Consider the following 14,373-nt stretch of genomic DNA (forward strand, 5'->3'; position numbering starts at 1 on the left):
CAAATGATCACAAATAATAAATAATGGGCCTCATTCATCAGCACCTGCTTAACTATTGGATTAATAAGATGTATCCAAAAATGTTTCATTTGCATACAGGATCGGTGGTAGACAAAACATGCCAAATGAAACGGAATGGGGAAGGACCTTTAAGCTCTTCCCTGAGGAAAACACTTTTTATCAAAACTGTCAGAGAACATTAATATTTGTGCAAAAATTTTAAAGTTGGTATCTTTTTGAATGAAGTTTCCATTTTACTTACAAAGTTGCCTTTTGTCAACTGTTTTAATATAACCGCAAGACAAGCAGTTTATTCTGACTGAGTTATGAATTTTATCATAGCTTTATTTCACTTTAAAAAGTTTTTATTTTGGCTTTTGATTCTGACTTGGGGTAAAAAATAGCTCAGGAACTTTTTTTTTTTTTAAATTTTATGGAATATCTCTTTTACAGCCAGGTCTATAGCATGTATCCTTTCATCTCAAAGACAAAATATCAATGGGGATACAAGGAAGTGAACAGCTGTCACTACCCATGTTCATCTGATAGCATATGTGAGAAGAACCATCTTTCATAAAAGTCATCTGACCCATCAGGCACTGTGCAGTGAAACCTTGCTTCCTGAAAGATTTCCAAATGTCATCAACTGGTTAGATCCCTCCCTGATTGAAAAGATGCACCCTGGGGATGGGGACTAGAACTGTGCCACTTCCAGGCCCAAGGCAAAAGGCAAAATTAAGATGAAGCTGGAGGATGTTGGACTCCCACTGTCTCTTCTCAATGAAGGCAAGTTTCATGACACTGCAACTTTTATTGAGTAGCTATAGAGTCTAAATGAGAGAAAAAGTGACATTAAAATGCTTAGCTCCTGAGCAAAAGGAGCATAGTGATATCTTGAAGATCCAAATGCCCTGGTATTAGCTAAGTCCACCCTACATCATTCCTTTCAAAGTGATTTTTTTTTTAAATTTAGAACAGTACACCTCCTTGCTCACCTTCCCTTTGCTGTCTCATGTTATTTTCCCTAACAATCTTCATCCCCATTATGCTCCAGAGTATACCCCTCATTTTGTATTTTTCTGTCAGCCAAGATACTTCACTGTGGTTATGTCTGGCCTGAGCCATCTGCCAGCGATGTTAAAGTGCTGTCCAGTTAGTCACTGCAGAACAAACAATAACCTGATGCTATTTTAGTTTTCTATCTCAATATTGCCAGCTGATTGATAGCGTTTGCTCACTTTTCACAATTGTGATGCTAGGATATTTGAAATTGGGGGAAAAAAACCCCACCTTTATTATAGATGTCAACATTCAATAAAAATGAGCAAACACCTCAGCAGGATAGAAGTGGAACTTGGTTTTCCGTTTCCCATGTTTTCTTTCAGATGAGAGATATTTTTTATTTTTGCTAAAAGATGAATATGACTGAAAGCATAGAGAATTCTGATCACCCTGATCTCAACATTTATGTTTGAAACAGTTTAAAAGTCTAAAAAAAATTTAAAAAGTAATTTAAAAATTAAAAAAAAAAACCAAGTAATTTTTTTACCCAAGGGCAAAAATGAAACATTGCTGAAATAAAACATTCTCCAGTCTTTCGACAGGACATTTTTCAATTTTCTGAAACAGATTTTTAGAAATAAATTTTCTTGGAAATTAAAAATATTTTCATGGACTAGAAATTACCTTCTTGGTACATTACCTCTATGTGGTTTTTTTCTGCATATAAAGTATGAAAAATATAATCTATAGTCAAAATAATAAAATTAATCTAATTTTAAATCATATTATTTTGTGAAAAACAAATAATATTTCTGACTATGATATAGGTTTTGTATCTAAAGGAGAAAAATCTAAAGTCTCAAAGAAAATCTCTACAACGTCATGTAAGTACAATTTGTTCCAAGCACAGGTTTAAGGTCAACTTGTTGCAGCTCTTTCATTCATTTCTTCATCCTATTCTCACAGACTATGACTAATTTTCATTTTGCTCTTTACTTGGTAGCAAAGGATGTAGGCAAAAATAGTCTTGTAACCAGACACATTTGAACAAATATGAAGGGAAATGTGTCCCTACCTGCAGGGAAAAAAAGTTCTGCTTTTGTAATGCTTCCCTGGGTACCTACTAAGAAAATGAACATGAACCACCTCATTATATTCACTTATGATAAATTTAAATGAAAGAAAGTGATATTAAACAGAAAAGACTTTGAGGATGAGTTTGATCCAATGTTTACCTGCAGAGTTGTCTAAAGAAAATGTTAACAAAGTGGTTTCTTTCTTAAGGCTGTGTTCAGAAGTAAATCACACCTTTTACATAATGGAGTGAAATTTATCCCTTGCCACCTCCAATAAATTTGGCTTATTGTGTTTCAACTGTACCCCTGTGCAGTTCTATTTTTCCAGCATACATCACCTCTTCACTCCATTCAGAGTGGCAAAATAGATGGTTTCCAATGGCAATAAAAATTGCCTTTCAAATTATTAATTCATTTGGCTCCAGGCAAATTTTAAGCTCAGACTCTCAGGAATTGACCTTGTTTCCAACTAGGAAGGCTTGCTCCAAATGTCACTCTAGTCAACGGGGGAGTATTGACTTCAAACAGGCTTTCAGTGAGGCCTTCAAACTGCAATGATGGGAGAAGAGAAAATTGTATCTATTTTTCCCTGATCTTTCAAAAAGACCAGGGGATGTTTTCATATGGGAAATGAGGTAAACAGACAGTTCTTTGTCTCTTGGGGCAGACAGCCAGCTTCTCCCATTTCCCCAACCACTTCTGATTCGTTGTGGTGCCGAGCGATTAAGAAAGAAAAGGCCAAGGCAAAACTCCAGGAGTGCTTGAGCTGCATGGACCACCTGCATGCCAACTCTCACCACCCAAAATCCAGATACAGGCACAATTTTTCCTCTCTACTCCCTTAACCATGCATTAGTTTCCCCAGGGTTGGACAACAGTTACGTGAGCTAAAAAAAATCCCTAACAACTCGGAGAAATTGAGGGACTAAACTGGAGGGCTTCTCTCTGCTGAGGTACTTGCCTGAGAGAGAAGCACAGACAGAGTTCCTGACTGCATTATTGACCTGCTGTCTGTCTGCAAAGTTGGGTTAAGAAGTGAAATTTTGTTTAAGGAAAGCTTGCTTAAGCTCTGTACCTATCACAGTGGTGGAGAAAAACATCTGTAAGGCCAGCTGAGAGAATTAGATCAGTAAGCAAACTTCAAATAAAATGGTCTCCACCACATCCTGCATGCCTGTTGTAGCAATCCATAAAGTTGAAGGCACTTGCCTTAGGCTTTAGCTGATAGGTCTTTAGTGCAAGGAGTTTCCCATCACATTTTGCCTCTTTGCCTGCTCACTCCTGCAACGCAGTGCTAACATGCCTATTTGTGGGGTCATGCCATGACCTGGATTCCAGAACTGATGATTTTTTTTTTTAAAAGTGCCCTGGTGGTGGGTGAAAAAGTTTTATTTTAAAGCTGGATTGGTTCAGAGTAGAGCCCCACAAATCATTAAATGCAAGGAAGAGTTGGAGAACGGGGGAAGATAATGATGCCAGTAGCACATGACAGAGCCGAGCAAGGGGAAATACAACCCAAGTCTGAGACTTGCAAAGACTTCTGATTGGCATATGTGAAATACACGACAGTAAGTGGAGATGACTGTTGCTTTATGAGAACTATCCTTAATTTGTTACTCATATTTCCTATTAACTGGATTGCAGAAACTTCCTCCTTAAAATTACAAGAGTTCCACTGACAATAGTGCTTGCTACCTCCCAGTTCTTAGGAAAGAAAATTACTCCTAGCGGTTACTTGCACACTGGAAGGCATCACCTAGATTGAATCGTGATGCTAAACGTCAAAGGAGCAAAGTTTACGAGAACCTCTCAAAATTTTTGCATATTTTAAATCTGGAAGTCTTGAATAAGGATTTAATAACACAACTTCAGATCAACCTCCCAAAACATTAATCCACTCTAGACATAGCTTATTAGTGGGTGCAGAAGGAAAGATTCAAACAGGAAGCTTTTTATTATGAAGCTACTGACTTATCCCAGGCTTTCACTAGAGACCTTTAACCTGATCTGTTGATGGAACTACCAAAGCAATGAAATAACCAAGCTTTTTCTGCCTCTTCTTTTCTCCCAGTCCAGCTTTGAAAGAGATGACCCTCCATCTCCTTGGAAATCCTTCCCAGAAACCAAAGATCGTATTTCAGAAGAGTCTGGCTAGTGCATGAAGATTAACTAAAGATAATGAATGTAGGTGGCCAGAATTGCTGGAGACACTGAAAGAAGATCATCTCTCAATGGGTGGGCAAGATCTTAAGTCGATAAAAATTGGAAGGAGTGGGATTCAACTTATTTTTCCCCTGTTTTGAAATAATATCTATGAATGTAGGACACTGAGTATAGGGGGCATATTTGGAATGTTTACAAGTAAACAGATGCTATATTAAAATGAAAATTGATTATAAAAATAATATAAATAAAGAATATATCTTTTGCTTGTTTACTCAATTCCTTTACTTTAACGTTCATCTACAGGAGTGTTTTGTAGTGTTTTTTAAAAAATCTTTCTGTTCCTGGAAGGGACAACATCTGCCATAATCTTTGGAAAGTTTCCAGCACATCAGACATTGTCACATTTCCAAGAAATACCTTGACCAGTTCACATTTTTCTATCCCATTATAAATACCATCTGTTCTATTGTTAGAAAACATTTGTTTGATGTTATTCAACAGGAGAGCATATTCATCATCATGACCATACCATGCAAATAGATGATAGTATCATAAGATTCGCAGAACCCAAGTTTAATGTTCATTCACCGAAGTCCAGAGTTATGTTGCTGTAAACATGCCATGAATGCTATGAGGCCTCAGGTATTAGCAATATACCACCTATCTTGTCCATTTTAATACTGGCAGAAGGAGGCACATGTTGTACTAGATACATCATTCCTCATTTCTCCTTCTTCACAACCAGCTCCTCTGTCAACCCTTGTGTCCCTATTCTCTTCTTTCCAATGCACAGTGCAAGGTTCCTCTGCCATAAGATTAACATGCCATATGTTACCATCTGCTCCAAACAGAGTGTCCACAGGAAGTGGTTAAAGTAAGAATTCTCATTCTGGGCAGGACCAGACCTTGATATAAGTTTGACAAATCCCACACTGAATATATAAACATCCCTTCTCAACAAGCAGAGGTGTAAAAGTTGTTCACAGGAAACATTAGACAAGTCATCAAAAGCAGTCAGGATATAAAACCTTATGCTAATGTGCTGCATCAGTGGCATTGGGTTTGACCATGATATTTTTCATACATATTTGTGAAGCGAAGGCTGCACACCAAGCCATGCCAAAGGCATCAGCTGGCACAGTGTACCTTCACTACATGATGTGACATAGGGTGATTTATACGCTCTTATATTAAACTGTTAATATATTCATGCATCCCCATACAAAAGAGGCTGCAGTTGTTTATCAGCTTTTGTTATCACGATGGAAACATTAATGCAACAATATGCATGTAAGTTCTTTTTTTTTTTTTTTTTTTTTTTTTTAAATACTGCGGAACGAGCTCTCTACATATCTGTAGGAGGATGAAGATCTCTACATACTAACTTTGGACCAGCATCGCCCCAAAAAGGGCTTTGAATAGATGAAGGCTGCCAGAGAAGCATACTCAGTGTGTGGGAAGGACAATCTGCTTTCTATTGGTTGTAATAAAGCCAGCAGCATCTGCTGCTGTTCAGAAACGCCATCACTGCTACTCAATCTCTTAATAACATTTTTCATTCCCAGATCATATTCTGAGCCTTCCATTCTGAGTTGTCTCTTCAAACAGAGGAGAGCCAGTGAGATACTAAAATTCATCACAACCTAATTTCCAGAAAACTCATTAAATGGTGCTGTCATTAGGCAGGAACTGGTAAACCTGCTCTAAAGGCAGTATGAAATTATAGTCACTTATAGCAAGATGAACCCACTCAACTCTGCCAATACAAGGAATAACAAAACCAGGTAAGCTTTCCCATAACATTTCCTTTTAATCATATACTCTCCTGAACACAGGGTAAAAAGCTTAAGATCTAATTCAAATTAATAAATAAAGAAAAGCAATTTAGCACACAGTTCTGATTTTCTGGACACCTGATGGAGATACACGTTCTCTAGTATTTGGGCCTCTGTGCCTTAGATATTAAGCAGGAACACATTCTGACTCAGCTACAGTTTCAGATGATGATTTAGCTCTCTTCTGTGCTAGGAAAAACAGACATTTTCTCATTACCCATTAATACCAATGTAGTAAAAATTGTTATTCTACATAAGTACACTGACTGGTAGATTAAAAAAAAAAAAAAAGTCAACTAAATTAAACTAAAATCACTTAGGAGGATCCAGAGTAAACACTCTTAGCAACAAGTGGCCCTAGAGCACACACAATCCTGTATTTCAAACTTTTTCAGCCATGATCAACATGATGGCACTTCAGCCCCATAGGAATGTGAAATTATTATTAAGTAAAGTAAAAGTTTATACTGTTGACAACTGACTGGCAAAAAACCAACAACATCAAACCGTCATCTATCTATTTGACCATATCAAAGTAACTCAAAGGCATTCTTATACAGGAAAAAAAACCAAACAACAAAACCTCTTACCTTCAGTATGTACAGCAGAAACATAGGTCCAGTTATAGCGCTTGACAATGTCCACCATAGCCCGTGCTTGCTGTGCATCAGATGGCACAACTCTCATAAAATACTTGAACAGAGTTTTGTCGCTTAGGTCCATGCTTGTGGCAGAATAAGCAATCTGAGGTATATTGAAAAGCTGCAACAAGTTCTGGACCTGGATAGCAACTGAGCTAGAGCCAGGTCCAATGACACCAACAATGGGTTTCTTGGAGTGGAAAGACGATGAAGATCCATCCACACATCGCACCATCCCTTCCTCTTCTTCTGATGAAATAAGAGAGTCCCTTATAAACTCAATGCTCTGCTCCAGAGCCACAGCAGAATGCCAGCAGGAGTCCCTTATTTCACATCCTAGAGTTATATTGGGCAACAGCGTGGGGTCCAAATTAATTCTGTCAAGTGTATGTAGCATTGCCTCCACTCTCTGAATGCCATACTGCTCTCTTACCTCTCCACATTTCCTCTCATGAACCTTGTCAACAGTTGGCTGATGGTGGACAGAAAATAGAGCTCCAATGATAATATCACCAGGCATGTGTGCAACCACCCTTCTTTCATTGGCCTGTGCAGAAACCAAAAGCCCAAAGTTCCCACAGACATCTTCCTTCAATAACAGGATTGCAAGGAACAGGAAAAGGACCATTTTAGGAAATGGTTTAGGCTGGTAGAGACAACATGATGGAGCAAAGCTGGAGAGCTGGTGAAAAACAGTTATCAAATCTTTTAGATGAAAGGAGCACTATGCTGGTTAACCAGGTGTTTGCGTATGTTCTCTAAGGAGTCACCATCATCTCCAAGTGGACAGCTATGCAGAGCTGCACATGTGATCATAATCCTCATAACCTTCAAAAATGAATAAATAAGAGAAAAAGCTTTAAAATTAATTATAAAGTCAGCTTTGTAATCTGTTCTAAAATTTCACCTATTCCTACGGCTATCAATGACTGTAAGACGTTGTCTCCTATATACGCTTGCTCCTGTCATTTTTCAAGCTGGAAAATGGTGTTGTACTTCAGTGTTTCAGTCTTAGGCTTGTACTTCTGCTGGTATAAATTGGTGTCTTTCTCTTTGACACTCTTGTTTAAAAACTCTTTTGGGAAATGTTTTCAAAAGCACAAAAGACAGACAAGTATTTAATTCCAAAGAAGAAAGATGCTGCCTTTTCTAACGCATGTCTCTGAAAACATTTCCCTTTCCTTTCAGATGCTTTCTGTATCACAAATACCTGGGTCACAGTAGCGTACCTTCGGCTGTACCATGTTAGCTATTACAGCACTAAGAAACTGCTGTTGACAAAAAGAGCTGTTCCTGAACTATTCTAAGGAATGCAGAATCTGGTTCTTCAAATCTGTAAATCCATTTTTTCTTTGTAAGACATGACAGAAAACAAAGTAACTTTTAAAGTAAAGTAAGAATAAGAAAAATTATTTTGTTATTAATACTTGTATTTGTTTTAAGCAGTGAATATTTCGGCAGAGGAACAACAATTCTAAAACAGCAGAGCAGTGAAATCCTTTTCATCTTTTTATAACCTTAAATCAAACTTTTCCAATAAGCAATTTGACAAATCCTGGTACTCTGGACAATGATACAGACTTTGCTGATAGAAAGAAGTCAACACGGACACGATACACATGCGTTACTGCCTAAAATATTTGATCTTCTATGTTTGCCGATAGTCTGCAATGCAATCTGCACTTGGCTTTAGTGTTGATGAAGGATCAAAAAAAAAAAAAGAAAAAACCCAACAGAAAACAAGAAAAGAATCAGCAAAGGATTTGTATCTCAGGCTGTGGTTAACGGAACTTGAAAATGTACTTGAAAATGTTCTGTACCTAGCAGTGGATTTGCAGCAGGATGCTTCTGTTTTTAAATATAGTGCTTAAACAATAGGTTGTCCAGGTCTTGATCCCTGAGCACATTAAAATATCATCTATTGCTCCACACCCGCCAGTGGATCCATTGACAGTACAGGAAGTTAAGCACGCTCTTAAATCGAGGAAGATGCTGAGCTAGCTAGTGAACCACATGCCCTGTTTCATTATTGACAAAACAAATACAAAATTCTGGGACAGAGCCTGATCTCAGTTTTACTGACATATCTCTTTTGATGTAATAAAGAAGAGTATAGGTATTTCCATACATTTCAGACCCACCAGTCATTTCTAATCCATTAGCAATCATTAATAATGCTCAGATGTTGTAAAGTGAAAGAAAATCTTGCCACAGGAAAACTACCTCTGTTTCTTCCAGGTTCAAAATCTAGCAGGATTTTAATCTTGAATTTACAGTGCCACAGTGAAAATCTTCCTGATTCTGAATATGAGACAGTCAAACGAAAAAAAAACACTTTTCTGCTTGAGGTTAGCCTTGTTTAATTATTATTTTACCTAGACAACGATAAATTAGAAACTATTTATGCAGAGGAAATCATTCAATAGTTTTAGTGAATATTCCCAAATGAAATCAAAATCTTTAAAAAGAGAAAACATTGAATAGAAATGGGTTTATAATATTAATTGCAATATTAAATGATTCATGTAATACTAATTTCTAGTAATAGAAAGTCTTAATAATGAAATAAGGTTCAGACAACTGTAGAACACTTCAAGAAGTTTTTTTCTAGTCTGTGAAAAGTTAGCTTATCAATACTGCAACCCTGTGCCAGTAAGGAATAACAGCAGTTCAGTTCAGGTTAATTAGTGTCTAATTACAGAATATCACTACTGCTTATGTCTTCCAATTGCTTGCTCCCTGACTCTGAAAGACGGTACTGTACAATTTGCAAACAGTCCACAGGATGAATGACAGGGGATATTTTTGTACAATATCACAGCTATTAAATTCCTATACCTCCAATTAATTTAATGTATTACCACTTTAAAAAATCTTTAATTATTTACTAACTTATTAACATTTGAACAGAAGTAATACTCTGTTATTTAAAACCACGGATATTTATTTTTCTGAGCTTCTCAAATTAAAGCTACCTGTCCAGAGCACAACTCTATCTAGGCAATGCCAGCTCTGCCTCAGACTGTACCTGGATGCACAGTTAGATGCCTTTTTATAACCTCACTGCCTGTGTAGCTGCATGTGTACAAATAGAGTTCAGCGGACTGGGGTGAGCTTGTGACACGAAAAAGATAATCCAATCCCCACCCACCATTTTAATTCTACAACACACATCGGTCAGGTTTCTGGTCAAGTTTAGTAATAATGTTCTTGGTCTTTTGCCTATGGATTAAACAACTTCCGTACAGGATATATGAGAAAGAGAGGGCAGCAAGGCCACTTTGATCTTTGCTCCAAAGAACAGCTGTTTGCTCTTCTCTGTCTATATTTGTATCTATCAGTATAAAATTACAGGGTAAGGAATGAAGTAAAGCTGAAGGTCTCCTTTATATTTCTGGTTCCATAATAATAGCAAATCTCATGGCTAGGGGGTTCCTATGGCCCAAAAGCAAGTTCTGAAAGCAATTGAATCCTTCCACTCCATGGCTTCCAAGGGAAAAGAAGGAGACAGATGCAGGCTGCCGTTGCTCCAGAATTAATGAACTTTCTTCCCGTTGTACTAAAGTGAAAGTCAATGTACTTGGGACTTACAATACTCTTGGTAATTACACCAGGAAAACTGCTGGGTTTATAGTATTAGTCTTAGGACTCATATCCAAAGCATCTGAAGTCAATGCTTTCTGTGGGCTTTCATGATGCAGTGAAACAGCCTGGAATTCATATTGACATGGCTAAGTGAGCCTGCTAAATTTCGATGGATTTCTATTTGTATAATAGAGATTTTGTTCTATGGGCTTCCTTTTGCTCTCATAAACCTAAAATCATAGAATGGTTGAGGTGGGAAGGCACCTTGGGAAGTTGTCTGGTCCATCCACCCTGCTTAAAGCAAGCTCAGCTGAAGCAGGCTTGTCAGCTTCATGTCCAGCCAGGCTTTTTAACATTTCTGAGAATGGAGGTTCCACAGCCTTTCTGGGCAACCTGTTCCAGTGTTTGACCACAATCACAGTAAAAAGGGTTCTTCTTTATGTTTAAACAGAATTTCCTGTATTTCAGTTTGTGCTTTTTGCCTGTCATGCTTCCACTGGTTACAGCTGGTTATGCCACGTGAAGATGCCATGAGATTAATAGGGTAACATCCCATTTTAGGCTGAAATGCCTGAGCAGAGACCTGATAGACTAAGCACACTAATTACATTTCCTAGAGAACATCTGCCTGAAGAGAAGCTGGCCAAGGGAACTGTTCAAATACATAATTTTACTGCTCTTCTGTCCCAAAAGAACCACATACAAGTCACTCCATGTTTTGATTACCATTCTTTCCTACTACAGAAAGCTTATTATTACAAGCAGGATGAGTACTAAAATAAAAGCAAAATTTCATAACTCCTGTTTAAATTGTTAGGGAAAACTCTAAAAGGAGTTGGATGTGTTAGAGCCTTCAGATTGAGAACAGAGCTATCAGCAGCATCAAAGACAGGGAACTCTTGAATGCATGCATAAAGTAATGGGAATTGTTTCCCAATTAATAATTTATCTGCATTTACTTGTTTTCATTGATGGACAAGCAAATCAACATGCACAGCACTTAGGGTCAAATTTACTTTTCACACTGTTCAATTTCTTCAGTGTCAAGGGAGTTATTCCTAATTTACTGCAACATAGGCAAAATGGAATCAGGCACTTAATTACTGGTGTATCAAGGTTCCTAGCTCATTTCAGCTATGGGTCTAACTATAAATTAATCCTGAAGTCACATGCTTTAATAATAGATGACAGACACTTTGGTCTCAGTCTTCAGGTGTACTAGCTTCACACTTGGAGCAACTGCAGAAGTAGTAAGTCAGAAAGATAATTCTGCCTACCTGTCCTTTGCTCAGCCTTGCCATAGACAAAAATTTAGGAGCTACCCAGATGACTGAAGACACAGATCTGATGGAGCACTCGACACATTCCTATAACCTCTGCTTTCTCTGGTGGTAAAAACTTTGTGCCAGTCTCTGTCAGGAGAAATTCTCAGCTGTTCCTTCAGGGCAGAGTTCCAGCTACTTCATGTTGAGGTTTAACCGAGTAGAAAATGAGCATCTGTAATATTCCGTGAAACATCACACAATTCTTAAAATTATTAATTTCAACCTCAGATGCAAATCTATCCATAGTTACAGTCTGTGCAGACCAAAAGAAACAAACAAAGCCTTAATATCTAATGGAATTAATTGCATCTTGATCAAAAATCAAGCTACGAACAGCCATTCACAAAGGGCTGATCTTCCACTATGCACACAGCTGACAGTTTATACATGGGGTCCATCTGACTTTTCTTAAAGGCTTCTACTCCCGCAGGTGTAACTGTGTTAAAACCTTAAGAATGAAACCCTTTCCCCCTGTGACTTACATTATTATAGCAGCGCCCACTAGTGACCCCAGAGTGAAGGATCTGTCCTTTTTGCAACCTGAATTCTCTTGGCTGTGAGGTGTCTAATAGGTAAAACATAAACTCAACAGGAAAGTTTTTGATTTAGCCTATTTCATATCAGCGAAAAAAAAATTAAAAAGAGAGAAAGAGCAATACTTTCGTTCAGGTTTCTTCTTTGTTACAATTTCTTAAGTTTACAGCTTGATCATTCATAGTCTCTAAATCTTCAGGTAGATTTAAATAGTAGAAATCAAATGCCAGATTATTGAACCACGGGACAGTGCGGTGATCTAGTAAGAACTTACAGTCCAATCCAGGAAAGCGCTTAGGAATACGCTCAGCATTAAGGACTTGAAGAATGATATTGGTCAAACATCTGTAAAGACTTAGCTAAAGTTTAATATCTCTTTAAAGGACTTTCCAGATCAGAGCAATCACAAAAACTTAGGCCCCCAAAATCCATTGATTTGTAGTGACAAATTTTACTGACATGCTCTGTTTGCATGGCCTACAGTCACGTACCTGCTGATTAAATGCTTTCCAGGTATTCATTTACAGTACATACTGCAATTAATTCAATGCCATCAGATATAAGCTAATATATGTCAATACAGATATGGATCAAATCAGTATATCCCAAGGAACAAACCCAGGTTTCATCATCAGAGAATACAAAACTGTAGCAATCAGCAACTGAATTACTGGTCTGGAGTCAGTCCTGCCATTTACCGCACAGTGAAGATCTTTGGATAACAAAAGATGGAACTGCCTTAGAAAGACAATTACATAAGAGAGACCTCTCGGCTCATCTTGGTGAGGACCAATGTGAGGAAAAAATGTACCTTCAGGACCCTTAGCCTTTGCTCAGTTCCACTGGCTATTGGCATTGCAAATGCTAAGCGTTGGGTTCAAGCTACTCTAGCAATCCCACTCCCAATGCTATAGAGGCTCAGTTTGCAGGAGGTCCCACACACCCACGCCTCGGAGGTAATTCAGTTTGATCACAGAAAACCTGATGCACTCAAATGGTTTTTAGCTGAAAGACATGAATATGAGCACACTGTTCTGTTTTGAGATTTCTACTGTGTTTAAATTTTCCATTCACCAAAAAAAAAAATACATTTAAAAAGATCAAACAACCATTAGTCATTGCATTATCGGCTCTGTGAATTCCAGCAGGCATTAGATCAAGCCCTTTGACAAAGGAAACAGCCTTCTACAACAGGAGAGACTATGAAGCAGCTTTCTGTAATTCCACTTAGAAATAGGAGGAAACTAAGCAGCACAGAAGAATTTTAACCATTTGGCCAGAACAGCCACTGAAAATAACAGACTGTGTGCTGATCTCATGCCTTCATAGATAATAAACATAGAATGCTATAATTATCAGCAAGAGCCTTAGCAATCCCAGGAAGTTCTTCCCCATATTATGCCCACACACACACTTTCTTGTTGATGAAACAATTTTGATTTTAATATGTAGGTGCTTAACTTCCCAGCAAAACTTGCAATGAGTTCTGCAATTCTGCTAAATATACTGCTTATTGCTGCTGTTACCAAAACTCTCTTATACTGTATGATGCAGGAGCTAATAGGTCTGGTGTAATCCTAGACATTTTATTAATTGACAAAACTGTATGATCTGGAGGAGGTGATCAAGAAAAAGCAATAGCAATTCCAAAAAAACCCCAACATTTTCTAGCAAGTTGAAACAAGAGTGGTGTTACAGTGGCATTCCAGTACTATCACTATATCAAAAAAGCTGCAAACATGTTGGCAAATAAAATGACAAAGAACCTCCATAGAGACCTCAAAAATACTCTCTGATATTTTGGAATAGTGATTAACCCTGGCGTTCCTGATCACGTAGCACAAATACTAGCATGTAGTTAAAGTATTGGAGAATGCGCAAGGTATTAATATGTGATAAAAATGTTTAGGAATACAGTAATTAAAAAAAAAGCCATGGAGAATTAAAAGAGCCTGGCAGTTAACTACTCTATACACCTTCTCCTTTCAAGACTGGTTAGAGTGGTGAATTTTCAAGACGGTCCTACGCCACTCCGCTTTTGAGATGGTCCCCAGCTTTGTCCTTAGGACTGGAGGAAAGAAACGTCCAGCCTCCCCCCACACCCTGCCACCCCACCGCCACCAGAAAGCCCTTCTCGGGGAGGAGGTCAAATGGAAATGGGGCTGCTGGGGCGCCGAAGCCCCGGGGTGCAGGACAGCGCTGCTTGCGG

At 38.1% G+C, this 14,373-nt stretch overlaps 1 protein-coding gene across 3 annotated transcripts in view; it reads right to left on the reverse strand.

The window, feature by feature from the left end:
• Positions 1-7,348, reverse strand: part of GRM5 (glutamate metabotropic receptor 5) — a 267,360-nt gene extending 260,012 nt beyond the window's left edge. For all 3 annotated transcript variants that reach the window (XM_035897103.1, XM_035897102.1, XM_035897101.1), the window contains exon 1: positions 6,670-7,348. In XM_035897103.1, coding sequence (XP_035752996.1) covers positions 6,670-7,348 — 679 coding nt within the window. The remainder of the gene's footprint in view (positions 1-6,669) is intronic.
• Between the last annotated feature and the right edge of the window lie 7,025 nt (positions 7,349-14,373).

The sequence above is a fragment of the Egretta garzetta genome, unplaced genomic scaffold (assembly GCF_000687185.1).
Source record: "Egretta garzetta isolate BGI_Z169 unplaced genomic scaffold, ASM68718v1 scaffold137, whole genome shotgun sequence".
Classification (NCBI taxonomy): domain Eukaryota; kingdom Metazoa; phylum Chordata; class Aves; order Pelecaniformes; family Ardeidae; genus Egretta; species Egretta garzetta.